The sequence below is a fragment of the Oncorhynchus kisutch genome, linkage group LG1 (genome assembly GCF_002021735.2).
Source record: "Oncorhynchus kisutch isolate 150728-3 linkage group LG1, Okis_V2, whole genome shotgun sequence".
In the NCBI taxonomy this organism is placed as follows: domain Eukaryota; kingdom Metazoa; phylum Chordata; class Actinopteri; order Salmoniformes; family Salmonidae; genus Oncorhynchus; species Oncorhynchus kisutch.
In genome coordinates, this window is record NC_034174.2 from 64,751,258 (window position 1) to 64,778,589 (window position 27,332).

The following is a 27,332-nucleotide window of genomic DNA, read 5'->3' on the forward strand; positions in this document are numbered from 1 at the left end:
CCAGCACAAAGACAGGTGAAACAGATCATGGTGTGACAGTGTGTGTGTGTGCATGCCTGCCTGCCTGTGTGTGTGTTTGTGACCAAACAACTTTGTCCGACTGGTCGTAATAGTTTGCTGAGGTCAGCAGCTCTCCCAGACAGTGAGTGGCTGAATGGTTATGGAGCCGTGTTGATTTCTGCCTGGCCTACTCGGATGTGACTTTTAGTGTTGTGAGGCAAAGCGGCACACGTCAATCTCTCCCGATCAATCAAGGGTTTGCTGTGTATAAATCAACGTCCTTTATTTTGTACAGCGTGATTTGAGGTTTCGAAATGTAATGAATATCGTAGTCCTAAACATAGTCAGATGTAGCTATGGTAAACAACCTTTGGTGTTATTCTTTAATAAATCTCTCTGCAACACACAGGGAATAGACTATGAAATGTACGACCCATTCCCTACACGGTACATTACATGTATAAAGCTCAGTATTGATTTGTAAGAAGAACAAACTCCAACGCTTTCTTCCGCACGGTACATCATCATATACATCAAGGCTTTTATACTACAAACATGAATAACTTATCCGTCTAGTCCTCACCTTATTGGAGCCTCATACGCTTTAAAGGATGAAGTAGGCTTTAGACACGGACTTTTCTCCCCTACTTTAACCCCATATGTAGTAATTTACCCACAATCCCTAGAGGTTTTGTGGACAAGAATGAGATGCGAGCCTTTTATCAGCCCTATCAGCTGAAAGGCATATCATTAATCAAGTACAGAGCTCCTGGGCCCTTCAGTCTCTGTTTAATTACTTTAGTTTGATGTTGCTCCCGACGTCCAGATGCATTAATAATGCCTGGCCAGCCAATACGCTAGTTTCCTGGGGAGGGAGGGAGAGGTGTGTGTGTGTGCGTTCGGGGGAAGAAGAAGAGGAGGGGGGGTCAGTGATAGGAAGAGGGCAGAGGTCTGGTAAAGATGCTGAAAACTGATATTGTGCGGCTTTAAATCACACCTCCCAACTGATCATGGGGGATACACTATTAATCACTATGTACTCCTCAGCCTGAAGTCTCCCCACTTGGGCCAGCTAGCTTTTCGCGTGGCACCGTCTGGCAAGACGCTTAAGGAGGACAGTCAAGTGTGCTAGCAAGGCAGAGATCCTGAGTTTGTGCCAGGTATGGATCGAATCGGGAGGAAGTGGTACTCACTAAGCAAGCAGTGTGACGTCCTTTACATACGCATGGTGAATTTACTGCTCTGATAGAGCAGAGCTAGAAGAGGACTGCGAGGGTATACATACACGGGGAGGCGCACACACAGAAAATGTTACATAAGCAGACACACTTACTCAGAAACCCAGGCCATTTCTCACCATAAAATGGCGCCGGAGGAGATGGCCGCCGTTTTACGGAGATGGCCGCCGTTTTACGGAGATGGCCGCCGTTTTACGGTCTCCTAACCAATTGTGCTATTATGTGTTTTTTTCTCTCAATATTTGTACATTATTTCGTACATGTTTCTGCAACCGTATCTTACGAAAGAAAAGAGCTTCTGGATGTCAGGACAGCGATCACGATATTCTCCAACCACCCCACAGGGCAGACATCCCAATTATTTGCAAAAGGAAGCGACGCAGAGGACGAAGAGCTGGATGCCTCGTCCGGACCCGCAGAAGACAACTAGTAAAGCTGCCATTTACCGTAAATATTACTCGCCAATGTGCAATCATTGGACAATAAACTAGACGAGGTAAGATCACAAATATTCACTGCACCGGCAGGATAGAACAGCACACTCCGGTAAGACGAGGGGGGGGGGGCGGTCTGTGCGTATTTGTAAACAACAGCTGGTGCACGAAATCTAAGGAAGTCTCTAGTTGAGTATATTGTGATAAACTGCAGGCCACATTACTTGCCTAGAGAGTTCTCAGCTATACTTTTCATGGCTGTTTATTTACCACCACAGACAGATGCTGGCACTAAGACCGCACTCAGTCAGCTGTATAAGGAAATAAGCAAACAGGAAACCGCTCACTCAGAGGCGGCGCTCCTAGTGGCTGGAGACTTAAATCAGTTCTACCAAATCTCTATCAACATGTTAAATGTGAAGGGCCTCCCGGGTGACGCAGTGGTCGAGGGCATTGCAGTGCTAGCTGTGCCACCAGAGACTCTGGGTTCGCGCCCAGGCTCTGTCGCACAATTGGCGTAGCGTCATCCGGGTTAGGGAGGGTTTGGCCGGTAGGGATATCCTTGTCTCATCGCGCACCAGCGACTCCTGTGGCAGGCCAGGCGCAGTGCGCACTAACCAGGTCGCCAGGTGCACAGTGTTTTGTTTCCTCCAACACATTGGTGCGGCTGTCTTCCGGGTTGGATGCGCGCTGTGTTAAGAAGCCGTGGGGCTTGGTTGGGTTGTGTTTTGGAGGACGCATAGACGCATGGCTTTCGACCTTCATCTCCCCCGAGCGCATACGGGACTTGTAGCGATGAGAAAAGATAGTAACTAACAATTGGATACCACGAAATTGGGGAGAAAATGGGGTAAAATTTTAAATAAAATAAAACTTGTTAAATGTGCAACAAGAGGGGAAAAAATTCTAGATCACCTGTACTCCACACACAGAGATGCATACAAAGCTCTCCCTCGCCCTCCATTTGGTAAATCCGACCACAACTCTATCCTCCTGATTCCTGCTTACAAGCAAAAATTAAAGCAGGAAGCACCAGTGACTCTGTCTATAAAAAAATTTGTCAGATGAAGCAGATGCTAAACTACAGAACATGTTCCGGGATTCTTCCGATGACATTGAGGAATACACCACATCAGTCACTGGCTTTATCAATAAGGGCATTGAGGACGTCGTCCCCACAGTACGTATATACCCCAACCAGAAGCCATGGATTACAGGCAACATTCGCACTGAGCTAAAGGGTAGAGCTGCCGCTTTCAAGGTGCGGGACTCTAACCCGGAAGCTTACAAGAAATCCCGCCATGCCCTGCGACGAAGCATCAAACAGGCAGAGCGTCAATACAGGGCTAAGATTGAATCATACTACACCGTCTCCGACACTCGTCGGATGTGGCAGGGCTTGCAAACTGTTACAGACTACAAAGGGAAGCACAACCACGAGCTGCCCAGTGACACGAGCCTACCAGACGAGCTATATCACTTCTATGCTCGCTTCGAGGCAAGCAACACTGAGGCATGCATAGCATCAGCTGTTCCGGACGACTGTGTGATCACGCTCTGCATAGCCGACATGAGTAAGACCATTAAACAGGTCAACATACACAAGGCTGCGGGGACAGGCGGATTACCAGGACGTGTGCTCCGGGCATGTGCTGACCAGCTGGCAGGTGTCTTCACTGACATTTTCAACATGTCCCTGATTGAGTCTGTAATACCAACATGCTTCAAGCAGACCACCATAGTCCCTGTGCCCAAGAACACAAAGGCAACCTGCCTAAATGACTACAGACCCGTAGCACTCACGTCCGTAGCCATGAAGTGCTTTGAAAGGCTGGTAATGGCTCACATCAACACCATTATCCCAGAAACCCTAGACCCACTCCAATTTGCATACCGCCCAAACAGATCCACAGATGATGCAATCTCTATTGCACTCCACACTGCCCTTTCCCACCTGGACAAAAGGAACACCTATGTGAGAATGCTGTTCATTGACTACAGCTCAGCTTTCAACACCATAGTACCCTCAATGCTCATCACCAAGCTAAGGATCCTGGGACTAAACACCTCCCTCTGCAACTGGATCCTGGACTTCCTGACATGCTGCCCAGGTGGTGAGGGTAGGTAGCAACACATCTGCCACGCTGATCCTCAACACTGGAGCTCCCCAGGGGTGCGTGCTCAGACCCCTCCTCTACTCCCTGTTCACCCACGACTGCATGGCCAAACACAACTCCAACACCATCATTAAGTTTGCTGATGACACAACAGTGGTAGGCCTGATCACCGACAACAACAAGACAGCCTATAGGGAGAAAGTCTGAGACCTGGCTGGGTGGTGCCAGAATAACAACCTATCCCTCAACATAACCAAGACTAAGGAGATGATTGTGGACTACAGGAAAAGGAGCACCGAGCACGTCCCCATTCTCATTGACGGGGTTGTAGTGGAGCAGGTTGAGAGCATCAAATTCCTTGGTGTCCACATCAACAACAACCTAGATTGGTCCAAAAACACCAAGACAGTCGTGAAGAGGGCACGACAAAGCCTATTCCCCCTCAGGAATCTAAAAAGATTTGCCATGGGTCCTGAGATCCTCAAAAGGTTCTACAGCTGCAACATCGAGAGCATCCTGACCAGTTGCATCACTGCCTGGTACGGCAATTGCTCGGCCTCTGACCGCAAGGCACTTCAGAGGGTAGTGCCTACATCACTGGGGCAAAGCTGCCTGCCATCCACCGCCTCTACCCCAGGCGGTGTCAGAGGAAGGCCCTAAAAATTGTCAGCGAACACAGCCACCACAGCCACCCCAGTCATAGACTGTTCTCTCTACTACCACATGGCAAGCAGTACAGGAGTGCCAAGTCTAGGACAAAAAGTCTTCACAACAGTTTATACCCCCAAGCCATAAGACTCCTGAACAGGTAACCAAATGGTTAACCGGACTATTTGCATTGTGTTCCCCCCCAACCCCTCTTTTACGCTGATGGTACTCTCTGTTTATCTTATATGCATAGTCGCTTTAACTATACATTCATGTACACACTACCTCAATTGGGCCGACCAACCAGTGCTCCCGCACATTGGCTAACCGGGCTATCTGCATTGTGTCCCACCACCCGCCAACCCCTCTTTTTACGCTTCTGCTACTCTGTTCATCATATATGCATAGTCACTTTATCGATACCTACATGTACATACTACCTCAATAAGCCTGACTAACAGGTGTCTGTATATAGCCTTGCTACTGTTATTTTGTATTTTTACTGTTGTTTTATTTCTTTACTTACCTTCACACACACACACACACACACACACACACACACACACACACACACACACACACACACACACACACACACCTTTTTTTCCTGCACCATTGGTTAGAGCCTGTAAGTAAACATTTCACTGTAAGGTTTACACCTGTCGTATTCGGCGCACGTGACAAATAAACTTTGTTATGATTTGACCTCACAAACTTACTCACCTCATAAATGGCTCCTGGGAGCACTGATCACAGTATTTACAAGCCCCTGTTAATTTCCCCCCTTTTTGACCCAGATAGCATAATGTACACTGAGTGGACAAATCATTAGGAACACCTTTCATAATATTGAGTTGCACCCTCTTTTGCCCTCAGAACAGCCTCGATTCATTGGGGCATAGACTCCACAAGGTGTCTAAAGTATTCTGCAGGGATGCTGGACCATGTTGGCTCCAATGCTTCTCAAATTTGTGTCAAGATGTCTGGATGTACTTTGGGTGGTGGACCATTCTTGATAAACACGTTGCAGTTCTTGACACACTCAAACCGGTGCGCCTGGCACCTACTACCATACCCCGTTCAAAGGCATTTAAATAATTGGTCTTGCCCATTCACTTTCTGGATGGCACACATACACAATCCATGCCTCAATTGTCTCAAGGCTTAAAAAGTATTCTTTAACCTGTCTCCTCCCCTTTACACTGATTGAAGGGGATTTAACAAGTGACATCAATAAGGGATAATAGCTTTCACCTGGATCCACCTGGTCAGTCTACTGCAGGGGTTCTTACACTTTTTCAGCCTGGGACCCAAATTAGAAATGTTGTGTTTTCCTGGGACCCAAGCTTAGGAAAATATGCAACTATACGTAAATATTCGGTACATTTCATTGCCTTTATGCATAAATAAATGTAATATAGACAAACAAATAACAATGAAATCCCCATAAATATCTTTTCATGTTTTTCCCCCCATTAAAACCCCATTATATCTGTTTAGGTTGGAACTGTTGCTGTTAAAATACAATAAATACATTCATTCTGAACTCGAATAAACAGAGTGGTCACATCACACAGATGCTTAAATAACAGAACACACACACACACACACACACACGCAACCCTAAGTAACAGTACAGATGAAAAATGATCAGGCCTACTGTACATTACTGTAGAAATTAGTGTTGAAAGAAAGTCCAGGTTGGAACTGTTTCTGTTAAAATACAATACATATTTTTATTCTGAACTGGAATAAAGTGATTGATCACAGATGTAGCCCAGAAAACACACACAAACACACAGTACTAATGAGAGGTTGTTTTCAACAAGCATGTCTATTCTGGATTCAGTTTTTCACAGTGCAACACTGAGGTCATGCTCAGCATTGACACTGTTTCTGTACTTGAGAACCCTGACTCACATAGGTATGTGGTGACAAACTGGATCAGAACATCTTCTGCTTTCTCAATCAGGCAGGAGACCACTTCCTGCTGTAGATGAACAACCCAGAACTGTATGAGTGTTTGACTCGAAAAGCATCTTGTTTCAATCAGTTTATTCCAGTTAAGAATAACAATTATTATTGTATTTTAACAGCAACAGTTCCAACCTAGACTAGTTTTCAACAATAGTTTCTACAGTAAGATGTACAGTAGTCCTGATAATGTTTCATCTTCATCTGTACTGTTAATTAGTGTTGCACTATCAGTAGCTAGCCTGCTTTGGGGAATGTTAGCTATTAGCTGTGTACAAGGCCAGGGGATTGTTTGAAAGAGAAACTCACATCCACTACTATGAGAGTTAACGTTAGTTAGTACTCCCTTATTACTGCGTATCGCCTGTTATAAAATGACAACAATGCCTTGCTAGCTGACTTCCACTGTCGAAGCACTGTTTCCTGCAGCATTCTGCCTGTTCTGAAATAACTCCCTGGGTTTACAGTCTTGTTGTGGATGTTTGGTCAGGACGTGTCGTTTTATTAATTTGTTCGTGATGCGAGTCTCATTACTGAGCACTTCCCCACACAAAACATGTGGGCGCTCCTCGTTATTTCTCAAAGTTTGTGTGAAAGACACAAAGTCATCACTGTATTTGCGTTTCATGACGATTGAGCTCAGTCAGAACTTGTGGCTGGCATGAATCCATTTTATGACAGCTGTGAGTTGATGGTGAGTGGGAATAACAAGCGCTGCAGCGTGTGGGTCACAGAGTTATCTTCAAGACAACTGCAGAAAACGATCCGGTAAACCTGCAAAGCACACGGGCATCTCCCTCTACCTATCCCACTGGCGCAGCTGCCAAGCTGAGAGAGCACTGAACCGAGAGCGCAGTTGCCCAAATAAATTCCAGTAATTAATGAAATAATTATACATTTACGTCGCGACCCACGTCACGACCCATACTTTAAGAAACACTGGTCTACTATATGTCATGGAAAGAACAGGTGTTCCTAATGTTTTGTATACTCAGTGTATTAGAAACGGAATATTTGTCTATATCAGTGGTTTGTGATGTAGAACACATATTTGTCTGTGTCAGTGGTTTGTGATGTAGGACACATTTGGCTACATCAGTGGTTTGTGATGTAGAACACATATTTTCTATATCAGTGGTGTCACGATCGTCATAGTGAGTAGACCGAGGCGCAGCGTGAATAGAGTTCCACATAATTTTAATATACTGAAACTCACCAAAAACAAAACAATAAATCACAAACGAAACGTGAAGCTACTGTTGTGCACTCAGGCAACTAAATGTAGAGAAGATCCCGCAAATAACAACTGAGGAAATGGCTACCTAAATATGATCCCCAATCAGAGACAACGATAAACAGCTGCCTCTGATTGGGAACCATATCAGGCGACCATAGACATACATTTCATCTAGATGACCCACCCAAGTCACTATCACGCCCCAACCAACACAGAGAATAAACAGCTTACTATGGTCAGGGCGTGACAAGTGGTTTGTGATGTAGAACACATATTTATCTATATCAGTGGTTTGTGATGTAGAACACATATTTATCTATATCAGTGGTTAGTGATGTAGAACACATGTATCTATATCAGTGGTTTGTGATGTAGAACACATGTATCTATATCAGTGGTTTGTGATGTAGGACACATGTATCTATATCAGTGGTTTGTGATGTAGAACACGTATTTATCTATGTCAGTGGTTTGTGATGTAGAACACATATTTATCTATGTCAGTGGTTTGTGATGTAGAACACATTTTTATCTATGACAGTGGTTTGTGATGTAGAACACATGTTTATCTATATCAGTGGTTTGTGATGTAGAACACATGTATCTAGATCAGGGGTTTGTGATGTAGAACACAGATTTATCTATGTCAGTGGTTTAAACCTCAACGGGAACAGTAGTGGGTGACAGCCTCCTACCCTGTCGTTCCCTAGGGACCTTTTCCGCTACAAGCAGCAATTTAACCAAGATTAGTCCCCACTCTGATCCTCTGCTAGATATGCTACCAGATATTCCACCCAGTAACTCCAAAGCCATTTCCCTCCTTCTTTTCATCCCTTCATCCCTCCTTCCCTCCATCCCACCATCGCTTCACACCTCCAGGGTAATCTTATCTGTTGGCAGAAAATGATCCAGTTTTTGAGACGATAAGGGAGGGAGGGAGGGAGAGAGGGAGGGAGGGAGGGAGGGAGGGAGGGAGGGAGGGAGGGAGGGAGGGAGGGAGGGAGGGAGGGAGGGAGGGAGGGAGGGAGGGAGAACTGAAAGTTACATCTCTCATCAATGTTTCATGACACCGCTCTCTGTGAAAGCGGCCCCCTTGACTTACAGCTTCTCAAAGAAGCGTGGCACTTTTTAAGACGCTCCCGTGCAGATGAGATGTCGTCTTCAGACGCTCCCTTCAAGATATATCGCTGTCGATCTAATGCCCTGTGCTTATTCACAGTCTTTCGGTGAAAAACGTACCAAAGTGTCACAGAAATACCTGCATCACCTTGTGCAGTATGATAAAGATATTATGCCTAAAGTGAAATGTGTATCAATCATGTTCACAAGCTTGAAAATAGCCAATTAGCATCACAACAATGCCTTGAATACCCACACAGTAAACACACACTAGAATATAGGCCCAGCGATCCTTGCTGTCGTGTTGACACAATAACAAAACAGTAATACCGTCAGAACAACGTTGCAAGACAATACCCAGTGATTACATGGTGTAAGTCACTGCAGTGTTAAACAGGGCCCACGGTGCAGGCTGTTGTCTTAATGCAGTGAATATGATTTACTTTGAAATGGAGCCACCACTGCTGACAGGGACACTCTGCATACACTCTGTCAAGGGGGCCTTGGTGACCACTGGTCAGGAATACAGACGCGTTATGAGCTATACATGGAAATATAAGATTCTAACTTGCATTTGTTTCTGAAAAATATGTTATCAGTAGAGTGCAGCTCTGCTTTATGTGTTTACGTGAAAAACTGAAACGTATTCTAGCAGAACATTTCAGCCCTGTCTCAAACTGGGAGAACCCATGGGTCTATCCATCCACACGCGCACTCTGCTTGGTATTCCACGGTAACGGAATTACACTTTGACTCTGTCCCCCCCCCCCCCCCCCCCCACTTTAAGCCAAACAAAAACCATTGGTTTCAAATCTTAACAAACTATACAACTATACAGAAGGATTACTTTGAACAATTTCCACAGAAAATTAAACAAAAACTAATTGAGTGGTCAGAACTGTGCAGATTCAACCGTAACGGAATTGCAGTAAAATATCACTCAGGTTTTTATTAAGATTCAAAGATGTCAGCAGAAAAAAAGGGGGTGTCAGCTATGTCATGGTAACTTGAGTCAGCTATGTCATGGTAACTTGAGTCAGCTATGTCATGGTAACTTGAGTCAGCTATGTCATGGTAACTTGAGTCAGCTATGTCATGGTAACTTGAGTCAGCTATGTCATGGTAACTTGAGTCAGCTATGTCATGGTAACTTGAGTTTGAAAAAATCTATTTTTGTTATTGAAGTAAGTAATTAAAGTGGATTTACACACGGTAACAGAATTACGGTAACGGAATTACATCATGGGTCCCTAATCTGTACTACACAGAAATGCATAATTATGTATATGAATATCATTCTCTGTTTAGACATCACAGCACAGCAGAGCATAGTAGATTACAGTACAGTACAGCACAGCAAAGTAGAGTAGGGTAGAGTTCAGTACAGTGCAGTAGAATACAGTACAGTACAGTAGAGCAGAATATTGTTCAGTAGAGTAGAGTACAGAACAATATACTGTACTCTACTCTACTGTTCTATACTCTGCTTTTCTTTACTGTATTGTACTGTACTACTGTATTGAACAGTACTCTACTGTGCTCTACTCACTGTACTGTACTGTGCTAGCCAAACTTGTAAAACATATGTCTATGACAGGCTCAGATTTGGTCCAGTCCGATCCGTCCGTGGACATCAAATCCAGGGTGGCCTGACCAAATTTCATCTACTTTTCAACGTCCATGGACGTCCAGTGTAGGTTGGTGCTCAGTGGGTGAGGGTGCTGGTTAAACTAAATGGAGGGAGAGGTGGCTCGTGGGTAGGTTGTTTCAACACTCTTGGCTTGACCACCAGATGACAGAAAGACCAAGAAAGTTAACAGCTGAACATAACAGTATGCCAGTGGAAGGGAGAATAGTAGAAGGAAGACCCAACTGTAGTTTGTGACTATTATGATTTCCCATTGTAGCCAATTCAGTTGCAGTAATTCCATTATGTATTTTGGGGTAATAAACAAAATTCATATAGTTAAAATCACTATAACTAATTGGTGTATCTACCATTATGTGTTACTTCTGTGAACCTGCATTATCCTCCCTCCACATGAAGGAGAGAAATTAGAAAATGATCTTAAAGATATGTGGGTTGTTGGTAACGGTATTACCAAGGCACAAGGCAATATTTCTTAAACGTGCAGAAGGTAAACAATATCTCCAAAACGAAATATACGTCTTGATATCAGTTGGCAGGGGTATTTACGTCAACATGTTTGTTTTGACATACAGTACAAGTCAAACGCTAGGACACACCTACTCAATCAAGGGGTTTTCTTTATTTTTGGCTGTTTTCTACATTGTAGAATAATAGTGAAGACATCGAAACTATGAAATAACACAGTTGGAAGCTCAAACCAGATGGGATGGCGTATCTCTGCAGAATGTTGTGGTAGCCATGCTGGATAAGTGTGCCTTGAATTCTATATGACTCACTGGGAGTGTCACCAGCAAAGCACCCCCACACCATCACACCTCCTCCTCCATGCTTCACAGTGGGAACCACAAATGCGAAGATCATCCGTTCACCTACTCTGCATCTCACAAAGACACGGTGGTTGGAACCAAAAATATCAAATTTGGACTCAACAGACCAAAGGACAGATTTCCACCGGTCTAATGTCCATTGCTTGTGTTTCTTGGCCCAAGAAAGTATCTTCTTCTTATTGGTGTCCTGAAGTAGTGGTTTCTTTGCAGCAATTCAACCATGAAGGCCTGATTCACTCAGTCTCCTCTGAACTGTTGATGTTGAAATGTGTCTGTTACTTGAACTCTGTGAATCATTTATTTGGGCTGCAATCTGAGGTGCAGTTATTATAATGAACTTACCCTCTCCAGCAGAGCTAACTATGGGTCTTCCTTTCCTGTGGAGGTCCTCATGAGAGCCAGTTTCATCATAGCGCTTGATGGTTTTTGCGACTGCAATTGAAGAAACTTTGAAAGTTGTTGAAATGTTCCAGATTGACTGACCTTCATGTCCTAAAGTAATGATGGATTGTAATTTATCTTGGCTTATTTGAGCTGTTCTTACCATAATATGGATTTAGTCTTTTACCAAATAGGGCACTCTTCTGTATAACTCCCTACCTTGTCACAACACAACTGATTGGCTCAAACGCATTAAGAAGGAAAGAAATGCCACACGTTAACTTTTAACATGGCACACCTGTTAATTGAAATGCGTTCCAGGTGACTACCTCATGAATCTGGTTGAGAGAATGCCAAGAGTGTGCAAAGCTGTCATCAAGGCAAAGGGATGGCGACATTGAAGAATCTCAAATATAACATATATTTTGATTTGTTCCCTTTTTTTGGTTTCTACATGATTCCATATGTGTTTGTCACAGTTCCCCCTGGAACTTTCATTGTGCACACCTGGCCCCTATTCCCACTGATTGTATTCTAATATATGTGCCCTTTGATCACCATGGTGGTGTCTATTATTGTTACAATGTCCGTTGATGCGTGTGAGTACCTGTGCTGTGTGTTGTGGGCTTTCATACCCGTGTTTTTTTATTTCACCTTTATTTAACCAGGTAGGCTAGTTGAGAACAAGTTCTCATTTGCAACTGTGACCTGGCCAAGATAAAGCAAAGCAGTGTGAACAGACAACACAGAGTTACACATGGAGTAAACAATTAACAAGTCAATAACACAGTTGAAAAAAAGAGAGTCTATATACATTGTGTGCAAAAGGCATGAGGAGGTAGGCGAATAATTACAATTTAGCAGATTAACACTGGAGTGATAAATGATCAGATGGTCATGTACAGGTAGAGATATTGGTGTGCAAAAGAGCAGAGAAGTAAATAAATAAAAACAGTATGGGGATGAGGTAGGTAAAAATGGGTGGGCTATTTACCGATAGACTATGTACAGCTGCAGCGATCGGTTAGCTGCTCAGATAGCAGATGTTTGAAGTTGGTGAGGGAGATAAAAGTCTCCAACTTCAGCAATTTTTGCAATTCGTTCCAGTCACAGGCAGCAGAGAACTGTAACGAAAGGCGGCCAAATGAGGTGTTGGCTATAGGGACGATCAGTAAGATACACCTGCTGGAGCGCGTGCTATGGGTGGGTGTTGCCATCGTGACCAGTGAACTGAGATAAGGCGGAGCTTTACCTAGCATGGACTTGTAGATGACCTGGAGCCAGTGGGTCTGGCGACGAATATGTAGCGAGGCCCAGCCGACTAGAGCATACAGGTCGCAGTGGTGGGTGGTATAAGGTGCTTTAGTGACAAAACGGATGGCACTGTGATAAACTGCATCCAGTTTGCTGAGTAGAGTGTTGGAAGCTATTTTGTAGATGACATCGCCGAAGTCGAGGATCGGTAGGATAGTCAGTTTTACTAGGGTAAGTTTGGTGGCGTGAGTGAAGGAGGCTTTGTTGCGGAATAGAAAGCCGACTCTAGATTTGATTTTCGATTGGAGATGTTTGATATGAGTCTGGAAGGAGAGTTTACAGTCTAGCCAGACACCTAGGTACTTATAGATGTCCACATATTCAAGGTCGGAACCATCCAGGGTGGTAATGCTAGTCAGGCGCGCGGGTGCAGGCAGCGAACGGTTGAAAAGCATGCATTTGGTTTTACTAGCGTTTAAGAGCAGTTGGAGGCCACGGAAGGAGTGTTGTTGTGGATTGCGCAGGTTATTATGGGTTCCCTGTCTTAATCATCGTGTGCTTGTGTTATTTTTTCAAGGTACCCCTCGCTCTTTTGTTTGGATTTCAACCCTGTGTTTTGTGTACGCGTTTGTTTGGTCTTCGTCTCTGTGCCCTTACACTGCACGCCGTAATTTGGGGCGTAATAAAAAGCCCTATTACGCATTCCTGCGCCTGTCTCCCGAATCATTGTTACCAACGTGACAGTGTTATTTGATAGTTTTGATGTCTTCACTATTATTCTACAATGTAGAAAATAGTCGAAATAAAGAAAAACCCTTGATTGAGTAGGTGTGTGAAGTTTTGACTGCTACTGGATTTCTGATACCTTAAGACTTTTTCTGGTATGTTTTCTCAGAAATCTTTTACATCTGTTTCTCCATAAATAAAAGTCTTTACTTATGCCAAGTTTTTTACATGGAAAATGGTTGAAAAATGTATCTATGCCTTCATTTCCCAAAATGTAGACTCTTAGCTTTAATTTGACACCCAATTTGATATGCTCCTACGTACTTTACATGTTGGTGCGCGTGGGTTCTTTTCGATGGAAATGCCCTGGGCTCTCATAGGTCTTCAGCTCTTCTACTAATCGCCCCTGAGCTCAGTCAGTGGCAGCATTTAACACTCACTAGACTGGCAAAGCCCAGGCTAGAACATTTAGAGCTTTAGCGTATCGTATGTGTGTCGGGAATTGGTGAGTTTACCATGCTTCTTGATTCCAAGAGATAGTTTGCTGTTCACAACGCAAATAATTCACTTCCAAGTATACACTATTACCCGATTTCTCAGTATTCCCCATAGCCATTACTTTACCATGTTGCTTTTAGTTCAATTACCTGCCCTTACATTTCTGAGAGGGTGAACTGGGTTTTAATTCTGCTTATTTTACTTGGTTTTCCATTTCCACTCCCAAACAACACTTGGTAGCTTTTTCGAACAACAAAAATGATTGATGCTTCTCTCTTATCAACCGAGGCACAGCTATAGCTATTAACTTCTACTGAACAACTGTTCCATAGTGAGCTTTTGTCTCCATAGTGTTGATAGTCTGTTCAGGATTGTGTGTCTTTAAGACCGGTATTGATGGTATTTAACCTTCGTCTCTTTTTCTGTGTTCTCTCCTAACAGACACATAGACAGTGCTTGTCAAACAGACAGAGCTTCTTACACAGGCGTATGCACACAGATGCACACAGATGCACACACATGGACAGCGTACACAGCTTGTCAAACAGACACACACACACACTGCATATCGAACAGACAAATATACACACACTTTTTGAATGAGTGAATGACGTGCGGAACAGTGGATGAAAGGAAAGGCCGATTAACCAGCTCCACATCCGTCTTCTATCTCAGTCTCTCCACTTGTGATTACGGCCTTTGAGAAAACACAAAGGCTTTGGGGGAAAAAGAGCGGTGGTGATGCATTGTGGCCATTATTGAAATGATAAATGCGGTCTAAAAATCAATTGTGACATGTCATTTCTTTAATTATTTACATTCATACAAAACATTCATGTCAAAAACAAGCATTCAGAAGTCGGGCTTCGTCTGTTTCGACAAGTTCTATCAGTTTTCAGCATGTTCAGAAATGCACATGATGTTTAAGTTCATCTCAAATGTTATACCAGTACCCACTTTTGACAGGAAATGTAATTTGTGTAAATTGCTCTGTGGTGTCGTGTTAAAATGTGCTCCTCATTTCAGGTGCCACATCCGTGTGATTGACACCTTCGGGACAGAGCCGGCCTACAACCATGAGGACTACGCCACCCTGCACGGCTACAGGACCAACTGGGGCTACTGGAACCTCAACTCCAGACAGTACATGACCATGTTCCGTAAGTATACATCAATATGGATTGTCACTCATTAGTATTACAACACAATGGATGGTTGCAGAGACTATGATTAAAGGCCCAATCTGTAAGATTTCCTGGTCTCAGATTGTTGATTCAGTCTACCGCAGTATTGGACACAAACGTCGTCATTATACTATAGCGATTCCGGGGGAGGGGTGCCAGGGTCCAAGGCAAAGCACCCATGAAACTTTCAGCAGATGTTAGGTGTTTTGGGAAGAAAGCTACAGTTAGGACCTAAATAGAGCCATGTGCTTGTTGGGGGCTCAATTATTATTTGCTGTTGGAAAATGGCATATTATAAAGGTTAGTTCACTATTATTGGATGTCAAGTCCCATACTACTTATGGGAGAGTTAGGAAGGAGGAAGAGTTAGGAGGCCACAGTGATGGGAGAGTTGGGATGCCACAGTGATGGGAGAGTTGAGAGGCCACAGTGATGGGAGAGTTGAGAGGCCACAGTGATGGGAGAGTTGGGAGGCCACAGTGATGGGAGAGTTGGGAGGCCACAATGATGGGAGAGTTGGGAGGCCACAGTGATGGGAGAGTTGGGAGGCCACAGTGATGGGAGAGTTGGGAGGCCACAGTGATGGGAGACTTGGGAGGCCACAGTGATGGGAGAGTTGGGAGGCCACAGTGATGGGAGAGTTGGGAGGCCACAATGATGGGAGAGTTGGGAAGCCACAGTGATGGGAGAGTTGGGAGGCCACGGTGATGGGAGAGTTGGGAAGCCACAGTGATGGGAGAGTTGGGAGGCCACGGTGATGGGAGAGTTGGGAGGCCACAATGATGGGAGAGTTGGGAGGCCACAATGATGCGAGAGTTGGGAGGCCACAATGATGGGAGAGTTGGGAAGCCACAGTGATGGGAGAGTTGGGAGGCCACGGTGATGGGAGAGTTGGGAGGCCACAGTGATGGGAGAGTTGGGATGCCACAGTGGGACACAGTAGGATTCCACCATCAAAGAGACCGGGCCTTCACTATCTGACTGGCTCAGCTTTTCATAGCGTGTCATTGAGCTAACTGAGCACTTGACTTTACCCACCCTCTCCCACTCCATCCTCCACAGTACCACTTAGCATCGCTATATATTCTGCACCAGCAGTACAGAGGATCACTCATTTGCTGCTGAGAATTTTCCAGCAGCGATGGAAATGCAAACATGTAGTGTATTCAAGATTTTAAAAGGCTTCTAAAGTTTGTAATTTCCATTTAAAATGTCAGACTTGATTTAGTCTAATGAAAAATGTATCAACACCAACAAAAACAATGTCCATTAATTATAATCCACATAATATTTCACATTTCCTGTTGTTGCAGTTTTCCTTCTGTAACAAACTGGCTCAAATTAAGATCTGTACCTATCCACCTGGCTATAATGCACCCACAATACAAGCCAAAACACTCAACATTGTAATGCTATGGATACCTGCAGAATCCACCTAGGTTTAACACACCACTTAACATTGTAATGCCAGTACTTTAGCATACAGACAGCTTTTAGAATAGCCACACTTACAATACCTTTTTTGAATTAGCATATTAGAATCAGACTGAGGCACAGGCCATATCAATAACAGTAGCACCTCTTCACATTTCACTGAGGATATTGTTAAGCTCAAGTTCAAATGGTCTAAACCTGTCTGTTTACTGTCTCTTCTGCATCTGTCTCACTCTTATCCCCTGTCACTCTCCCTTCCCCTCACTCTGCCCTTTCCCTTCCTCCTCCCTCCCTCTCTCTCACTCTCCTCTCCTCAGCCCACACTCCGGACAACTCGTTTATGGGCTTTGTGTCTGAGGAGCTGAACGAAACGGAGAAGAGGAGCATCATGCAGAACAAGGTCAACAACATGGCTGTGGTTTACGGCAAGGAGGCCAGCATGTGGAAGGTAGGCAAAGCTCACACACACACACACACACACACACACACACACACACACACACACACACACACACACACACACACACACACACACACACACACACACACACACACACACACACACACACACAGTCCACTCACAGTGAAACATGGGTTCAAATAATATGTGTATCATTTCAAATACCTGAGCTGTACTTGATTTAGCTTGCCCGATAAAATGGGAAAGTCCCAAAAGTGCAAACCCCACCCACCAGGCAGGCTCAAACACTTAACGTACTTGAAAAATGTCCAATACCATTTCAACCCAGGTCTGGGTGCAGAGAGATAATTATCCCACTCACATAGAAAGTTACACGTAGTCGGGCAAAGTGCTAGGGGATCAAATCTTTTTAGATTTTTGTAGAATCATAAAAATCCCCTTCCCGAATAAAGCATATCTGATCTTTAATCTAGAGCTGCTTTATGTTATCCAGCTCGTACTCTAAATTACACCCTTAATATCCCGGTGCTCTTAGAATGAATACTTAGGCATTTAGATTGATATGGACTTGACGTTTAAAAACATATAGATGAGCTGGTTAAAAAGCTACGATTTAAAGTTGGCTTTTTCTACAGGAACAGATTGTTCCTTTCTCTAAGCAGTAGAAAGTAGATTAATAAGTCAACCTTTTTACCAGTTTTTGATTATGATGATATTGTTTATCAAAGAGCAGCTGCTACTACTCTTAAACCTTTGGATGCCGTCTACAATAGTGCCCTTCGTTTTGTTACAGGTGACAGTTTTGATACTCATAACTGTATCCTGTATCAAAAGGTTGGCTAAAGACCCATAGATCTCCACATTACTCTCTTTTTCTTTCCAATGTCATACTTCATAAACGTTCATCTTATCTGATCTTGCCTAATCTGTTCACAGGATTGGTTAACTCTTTAGGTTCCTAGGGTCTCCACCGAGCTAGCTCAATCTGCTTTTAGTTTTTAAGGCACCGTCTTGCTGGAACAACATTCTAAAAATGTTTCATCTTGATGTTCTGGTGCCGTTCGGGCAATTTAAAGTATTTCACCTTTATTTAACCAGGTAGGCTAGTTAAGTTCTCATTTGCAACTGTCAATCTGTGATTTGTGATGTTTTATTTGTGCTTTGCATGACTGAGTTGTTGTATTTTAATGTGTGCATACAGTAAACAGCACATATTCTGAACAAAATATCAACACAACATGTAAAGTGTTGGTCCCATATATTATGAGCTGAAATAAAATATCCCAGAAATGTTCCATATGCACAAATGTTCCTAGCCGCATCCTCAGAGGATGCGCAGACCAGCTGGCTGGTGTGTTTACGGACATATTCAATCAATCCCTATCCCAGTCTGCTGTTCCCGCATGCTTTTAAGAAGGCCACAATTGTTCCTGTTCCCAAGAAAGCTAAGGTAACTGAGTAGCACTCACTTCCGTCATCACGAAGTGCTTTGAGAGACTAGTCAAGGATCATATCACCTCCACCCTACCTGACACCCTAGACTCACTCCAATTTGCTTACCGCCCCAATAGGTCTACAGATGACGAAATCGCAATCACACTGCACACTGCCCTAACCCATCTGGACAAGAGGAATACCTATGTAAGAATGCTGTTCATCGACTACAGCTCAGCATTCAACACCAAACTCCAAACTCTTCATTAAGCTCGAGGCACTGGGTCTCGACCCCGCCCTGTGCAACTGGGTCCTGGACTTTCTGGCGGGACGCCCCCAGGTGGTGAGGGTAGGAAACAATATCTCCACCCCGCTGATCCTCAGCACTGGGGCCCCACAAGGGTGCGTTCTCAGCCCTCTACAGTACTCCCTGTTCACCCATGACTGCGTGGCCATGCATGCCTCCAACTCAATCATCAAGTTTGCAGACGACACTACAGTGGTAGGCTTGATTACCAACAACGACGAGATAGCCTACAGGGAGGAGGTGAGGGCCCTCGGAGTGTGGTGTCAGGAAAATAACCTCACATTCAATGTCAACAAAACAAAGGAGATGATCGTGGACTTCAGGAAACAGCAGAGGGAGCACCCCCCCTAGCCACATCGTCAGGACAGTAGTGGAGAAGGTGGAAAACTTTTAGTTCCTCGGCGTACACATCACGGACAAACTGAAATGGTCCACCCACACAGACCGCGTGGTGAAGAAGGCGCAATAGCGTTTTTGTTTTTGGCTTGCCACCAAAAACACTCACAAACTTTTACAGATGCACAATCGAGAGCATCCTGTCGGGCTGTATCACCACCTGGTACGGCAACTGCTCTGCCCACAACCGTAAGGCTCTCCAGAGGGTAGTGAGGTCTGCACAACGCATCACGGGGGGAAAATACCTGCCCTCCAGGACACCTACACCACCCGATGTCACAGGAAGGCCATAAAGATCATCAAGGACAAAAACCACCCGAGCAACTGCATGTTCACTCAGCTATCATCCAGAAGACGAGGTCAGGTACAGGTGCATCAAAGCTGGGACTGAGAGACTGAAAAACAGCTTCAATCTCCAGGCCATCAGACTGCTAAACAGCCATCACTAATATTGAGTGGCTGCTGCCAACATACTGACTCAAATCTCTAGCCACTTAATAATTAAGAATTGGATGTAATAAATGTATCACTAGTCACTTAAAAAAATGACACTTTATATAATGTTTAAATACCCCACATTACTCATCTCATATGTATATACTGTACTCTACACAATCTACTGCATCTTGCCTATGCCGTTCGGCCATCGCTCATCCATATATTTATATGTACATATTCTTATCCATTCCTTTACACTTGTAGTTGTTGGGAAATTAGTTGTAAGGTAGTTGTTGGGAAATTGTTAGATTACTTGTGAGATATTACTGCATGGACGGGAACTAGAAGCACAAGCACTTCGCTACACTCGCATTAACATCTGCTAACCATGTGTACGTGATCAATCAAATTTGATTTGATTTGAAGAAGAAAAAAAGCTTATTGCTCTCACATGTTGTGCACAAATTTGTTTACATCCCCGTTAGTGAGCATTTCTCCTTTGCCAAGATTATCCATTCACCTGACAGGTGTGTCACTCTTGGCATTCTCTCAACCAGCTTCACCTGGAATGCTTTTCCAACAGTCTTGAAGGAGTTCCCACATATGTTGAGTACTTGTTGGCTGCTTTTCCTTCACTCTGCGGTCCAACTCAACCCAAACCATCTCAATTTGGTTGAGGTCAGGTGATTGTGGAGGCCAGGTCATCTGATGCAGCACTCCATCACTCTCCATCTTGGTCAAATAGCCCTTACACAGCCTGGAGGTGTGTTGGGTCATTGTCCTGTTGAAAACAAATGATAGTCCCACTAAGAGCAAACCAGATGGGATTGCGTATCACTGCAGAATGCTGTGATAGCCATGCTGGTTAAGTGTGTCTTGAATTCTAAATGTATCACAGACAGTGTCACCATCAAAGCACCTCCAAACCATCACACCTCCTCCTCCATGCTTCACGGTGGGAACCACACATATGGAGATCATCCATTCACCTTCTCTGCATCTCACAAATACATAACAGTTGAAACCAAAAATCTCAAATTTGGACCAACGGACAGACTTCCACAAGTCTAATGTCCATTACTTGTGTTTCTTGGCCCAAGTATGTCTCTTCTTCTTATTGGTGTCCTTAAGTAGTGGTTTCTTTGCAGCAACTCAACCATGAAGGCCTGATGGGTCTGTCAGCATGACAATAATCCCAAACACACCGCCCGGGCAACAAAGGAGTTGCTTCGCAAGAAGCATTTCAAGGACCTGGTGTGGCCTAGCCAGTCTCCAGATCTCAACCCCATAGAAAATCTTTGGAGGGAGTTGAAAGTCCGTGTTGCCCAGCAACAGCCCCAAAACAAAACATTTGACCTCTGTCATTGCCAACAAAGGGTATATAACAAAGTATTGAGACAAACTTTTGTTATTGACCAAATACTTATTTTCCACCATAATTTGCAAATAAATTCATAAAAAATCCTACAATGTGATTTTCTTGATTTTTTTCTCTAATTTTGTCTGTCATAGTTGAAGTGTACCTATGATGAAAATTACAGGCCTCTCTCATCTTTAAGTGAGAGAACTTGCACAATTGGTGGCTGACTAAATACTTTTTTGCCCCACTGTACATTAAGTTGAAGTCAGAAGTTTACATTCACCTTAGTGAAATACAGTTAAACTCAGTTTTCACAATTCCTGACATTTAATCCTAGCAAAAATCCCTGTCTTAGGTCAGTTAGGATCACCACTGTCACGTTTGTCATATTGATGAGACCAAGGCGCTGCGTGATACGCATACATTCTTCCTTTTAACGAAGGAAAAACACTACACAAAACAAATGTGACGCTATATCACACGAGTGCTGACAGGCAACTACACATAGACAATAACCCAACAAAACCAAATGGAAAATGGCAACCTAAATAGGATCCCCAATCAGAGACAACGATAAACAGCTAAATTTGATTGGGAACCAATTCAGGCCACCATAGACCTACAATTACCTAGACAAATCCCAAAATCCCATAGATATACAAAATAACCTAGACAAGCCAAAAACTCACATACCTCGTCCCACTCTGACCTAACCAAAATAATGAAGAAAACACAGATATCTAAGGTCAGGGCGTGACAACCACTTTATTTTAAGAATGTGAAATGTATAGTAATAGTAGAGAGAATGATTTACTTCAGCTTTTATTCCTTTCATCACATTCCCAGTGGGTCAGAAGTTCACATACACTCAATTAGTACTTTGTAGCATTGCCTTTAAACTGTTTAACTTGGGTCAAATGTTTCGGGTAGCCTTCCACAAGCTTCCCACAATAAGTTGGGTGAATTTTGGCCCATTCATCCTGACAAAGCTGGTGTAACTGAGTCAGGTTTGTAGGCATTCTTGCTCGCACGCGCTTTTTCAGTTCTGCCCGCACATTTTCTATAGGATTGAGGTCAGGGCTTTGTGATGGCCACTCCAATACCTTGACTTTGTTGTCCTTAAACCATTTTGCCACAACTTTGGAAGTATGCTTGGGGTCATTGTCCAATGGGAAGACCGATATGCGAACAAGCTTGAACTTCCTGACTGAAGTTTTGAGATGATGCTTCACTATATCCACATACCTTTCCTCCCTCATGAAGCCATCTATTTTGTGTAGTCCCTCCTGCAGCAAAGCACCCCCACAACATGATGCTGCCACCCCCGTGCTTTACGGTTGGGATGGTGTTCTTCGGCTTGCAAGCCTCCCCCTTTTTCCTCCAAACATGACGATGTTTATAATTGCCAAACAGTTCTATTTTTGTTTCATCAGACCAGAGGACATTTCTCCAAAAAGTATGATCTTCGTCCCCATGTGCAGTTGCAAACTGTAGTCTGGCTTTTTTATGGCGGTTATGGAGCAGTGGCTTCTTCCTTGCTGAGCGGCCTTTCAGGTTATGTCGATATAGGACTCGTTTGTGGATATAGATACTTTTGTACCAGCATCGTCCAGCATCTTCACAAGGTCCTTTGCTGTTGTTCTGGGATTGATTTGCACTTTTCGCACCAAAGTACGTTCATCTCTAGGAGACAGAACACGTCTCCTTCCTGAGCGGTATGACAGCTGCGTGGTCCCATGGTGTTTATACTTGCGTACTATTGTTTGTACAGATGAATGTGGTACCTTCAGGCGTTTGGAAATTGCTCCCAAGGATGAACCAGACCTGTGGAGGTACACAATTTTTTTTCTAAGGTCTTGGCTGATTTCGTTTGATTTTCCCATGATGTCAAGCAAAGAGCCACTGAGTTTGAAGGTAGGCCTTGAAATACATCCACAGGTACACCTGCAATTGACTCAAATAATGTAGATGTCCTAACCGACTTGACAAAACTATAGTTGGTTAACAAGAAATTTGTGGAGTATCACGCCCTAACCTTAGAGATCCTTTAAATTCTCTATTTGGTAGGTCAGGGTGTGACTAAGGTGGGAAATCTATGTTTATATTTCTTTGTTGGCCTAGTATGGTTCCCAATCAGAGGCAGCTGTCTATCGTTGTCTCTGATTGGGGGTCATACTTAGGCAGCCCTTTTTCCACTTTCTGTTGTGGGATCTTGTCTTTGTGTGTTGCATGTGGTGCACTCCTAGCTTTACTTTCAGTGAGTTGTTTATTGGTGGAACATTTAAAATGAAAGAAAATGTACGCCTACCACGCGCACCTTGGTCTTCATTTAACAACGGACATTACATGGAGTGGTAGAAAAATGAGTTTTAATGACTCCAACCTAAGTGTATGTAAACTTCCGACTTCAAGTGTATGTGTGTGTGTATATTATATTGAGCAAAAATATAAACGCAACCATTTCAACGATTTTACTGAGTTACAGTTCGTATGAGGAAAGCAGTCAATTTAATTATATGTACATACAGTGCATACGGAAAGTATTCAGACCACTTGACTCTTTCCACATTTTGTTACGTTACAGCCTTGTTCTAAAATTGATTCAATTGTTTTTCCCCTCATCAATCTACACACAATACCCCATAATGACAAAGCAAAAACAGGTTTTTAGACAGACCGGCCAATAGATACATGGAGACTCACAGACAGACTCAATATAGATGAGAAGCAGTACCCTGTTAAATCGGCTCATTTCCATTTGCTACAGTCAAGAACAAGAGGTTAAATCAATATAAACTACTAGAGGGGTTACAATCTCGTCCACATTCACATCCTCATCCCCGCTATGTTACCACAACCCTACAAACACACACACACACACACTTCTCACTCCCCCGGTGTACACTACAGAGATGTAACCAATTAGAACAGAGCTGTTAACTGCAGAACAGATAAAACGATCGACATGCCATGTATCTACTATCTATAGAAGATATTACATTTGGCACACAGAGCCGCATGTGGATACATTTAACGGAATCATACAACTTTCATTTGCAGCCAAATTTCCTTTCAAAAGCAGCCTGGTTGCTCACAGTGGATATTCGATGAGGGACTCGACCTGGATTTTGTTTAAAGACGTGGATTAGCTGTAGCTTTGTTCCCTCTCTGTCTCTGTTGGCGAGCGGAAATTCCCATGGTTTTTCATTCAACGGTTTAGTCTTGAGCCGAGACAGAAGATGCTTTAGAAACAGTGTGTGAATATGGAGCAATTGCCACTTTGTAGGAACAGAAGGAGGGAAATGTAATACATGACAGATCGAGTTTAATATTTATTTGTTCTTTTCTCTTGTCTTTCCTCTTCTCGATTCCCTATTCCCTTCCGTATTCTTCTCTCCTCTCTTCTTTGACACTCTGTCGACACGTCTCTTCTCTCCTATCGCCGTGCCCCCCCCCCCCCCCCCCCTCCTCCTGTCTTCCTCCCGTGCGTCTCTCCATTGCATCTTGGTGGATGATGTCTTCTGGTGCAGCTCCAGGTAAGATTCTTCTCAGTCGAAACATTCCCTCTCTTTTAAACCTCCTGTCACACATTCCGTTCATCGTTTCCTCCATGATCACACATCTACTAATACACAGTCCTGTGAATGTCAGTTTGACCTCGCATAAAGCTGCTATCACAATGTCACCGTGTCTTCCTTTACCTTCTCTTTTATACATGTTTTATTTAAAGACAACGGTAAATTGACAAAAACAGAAGTGGTTTGAAAAGTCCACTGCTAATCTTAGCCTGCAGCTGTCCGTGATGATGAGAGAGAGAGAAACATGAATTATTGGACTGGGAAGCTGTGTGATGCCACAGATGTCTTTCTGAATTTTGAATACTGGGCGAGCGACTAGGACATCTGGTCCAATCAAATATGCTGGCGCAAACGCAGACTTCACATGCCCATTTTATGAAGTAGTGGTTTCACCCATCTCAAGGCTCTCCAAAGAGTAGTTTTTTTGGGGGGGGGGTTGACTTCTGCCCTCTCTCTTTCTGTCGCTTGAGACAATTTGTCAAACAAATCGATAGTTCTTGCTTGCACTATGTGGTATTGGGCTTAGTCGTATCATGGAGACATGAGTAGAGGAGAGGTGTGTGTTGGGTTTTAAGGGATAGTGCTAGTATTGATTTCTGAAATGTTAACCTTGTGAGTCGGGCCTGTAAGGTAGGCTAAAGCCGTAAACAATATTGTGATGACTCCATCTTCTATTCCAAAGGGCATAGGGGACTTCTTGTGCTTTTTGCCTAGGATATCGCTCCTTGTCTTGGCAACCAGCCTCCTCAAAATCCCGAGTGTTGGAGAGAGAGAGATGGGGAGTGAGTTGGAGAGGTAGAAAGAGAGATGGTAACGGTTAGAGGGAAATTGTGAGAAGTATGGAGAGAGGACGATAGAGATTTATAGAGGCCTGCAGGTGCAGTGTGTTTTTGGAGCCAGTATGTTCATGCCACTCCCCCCTTCCCACACACACACACTTGCCCATGCTGGCCTGTGTCAATTCTTGCTTGCTGTGTGTGTGCATGCGGGCTACCTGCCGGCTCTATGTACATACACTGCAGTGTGATGATGATGAGATATAAGGGCTTTTTCCTGTTAAACCCACAGGGGAAGTGCTCATACTTGGAGGACGGGCTCGTGGTAATAGCTGGAGCGGAATTCGTGGAATGGTATATGCCATTCCATTCGCTCAGTTGCAGCCATTATTATGAGCTGTCCTCCCCTCAGCAGCCTCCACTGCTGTATGCTCACCCTGAAGAAGGCACAGTGATGCTGAAACATTGGTGGTTTACTGAATAAACTACCTGGGAACTTGTATATCGAGTGTGCAACTCTCTTAATTTATTTTTAAGCCTACTCGCCATTAGTCAGCACCTCTACCAACTTTTTGGCGTGTTTTTTGGGCAGCCTTTAGTTATTATGCCCCCAGCTTGTGGATTTGCCTGCCAGAGAACCTGAGGAGGGGGCCCAAACTGTGGACATATTTAAAAGAGACCTTAAAATGCCTTTTTCTAATCTTTGCATTTCCTTAGGGGGTGTTTTAGTCCTTTAGTTGTTGTCATTTTTATGTTTGTTGTGTAGTAAATATTCCAGCTTTTCTTTTCATACATTTTTACTCGTTTTTTGGTATGAAGTACATTGCGTTGCGTTCCAATGTCTGAAATGTGCTGTATAAATAAAGCTGATTTGATTTGAGAACTTTTTGGGTGTACGCCAGCTCGTGCTTTTTATTAGCCTACCTCCAGCACAGACACACACTCCTCCTCACACACATCAGAGAACTATGTCTCTTCCTCTTCCTCTTCTCTCTCTCTTTCTCTCTTTACAGTCCCTCAATAGGTTATTTCCTAGCATGACATCCAGTTCACTTGAGTTGAAACCCAGTCAAACAAACTTAAACCCACCACACAAAGTTCAGGTTGACTTCTATTGTATAAATCAACCATTTATATTCTCTGAGTCCTGACCGTTTTTCACGCTCTCGTAACCCAACCTTGCTCTATATGAACTGATTCCTGAGAATAGAGTCCATGTTAGATAATTAGCATTGCTAATGTGGTCCGGATCTGGCCCAGTCAGGCCAGGTCAAGGATTAGCTAGCCTGGGCTAAGCCTGGGTTACATCCGTGGGTGTGCGTCTCTGTGTGTGTGTGTGTGTGTGTGTGTGTGGTTCTCTCTCATGTTTCGTTGGCTCTAATTCATAGTGTCTGGTGCACTCAGAGCGTTGGCTAATCTCCTAATTGGCTGGGAACATCCTCAGAGGAAACCATCGATCGTAGGAGTCAACCAATTACAGTACAGCCTACAGGGCGAGAACACAATAGAACAGGGATACAGTAAGCTTCTTAACATCCAGGAAGCAGGAAGTCAATAAGGAGACCTGGGCTGATTCACATTGAGGGGGTGGGGGGTTGTTTTGTTTTTCAGAAGTGTAGGCTAGCTATGAAAGGGTGCCCATGCTTAAACACACACAGGCGAAGCGCGTGGACGCACACACACACACACACACACACGAGTGCGCTCACACACACTCTCACACATCTCCCACTTCAAAATGCATCCCCTTTTACTGTCAACATCCACATAAGATGCACTATTGGGTTGAAAGGGTATGCCTCTCAGATGAAAGATGTGTCTTGGGCACATGAATGCGCTGTATAGAATCAGACAGAAAGCACATCTGTTATTGTGCGTAGATGTGGTTTGCTTGTATGTA

At 43.9% G+C, this 27,332-nt stretch overlaps 1 protein-coding gene across 2 annotated transcripts in view; it reads left to right on the forward strand.

Annotated features, from left to right (window-relative positions):
- Positions 1-27,332, forward strand: part of LOC109888546 (alpha-1,6-mannosylglycoprotein 6-beta-N-acetylglucosaminyltransferase B) — a 145,511-nt gene that overhangs the window by 102,527 nt on the left and 15,652 nt on the right. For both annotated transcript variants that reach the window (XM_031829832.1, XM_031829821.1), the window contains exons 10-12: positions 15,131-15,264; positions 17,040-17,170; positions 24,609-24,614. In XM_031829832.1, the coding sequence (XP_031685692.1) occupies positions 15,131-15,264; positions 17,040-17,170; positions 24,609-24,614 (271 nt within the window). The remainder of the gene's footprint in view (positions 1-15,130; positions 15,265-17,039; positions 17,171-24,608; positions 24,615-27,332) is intronic.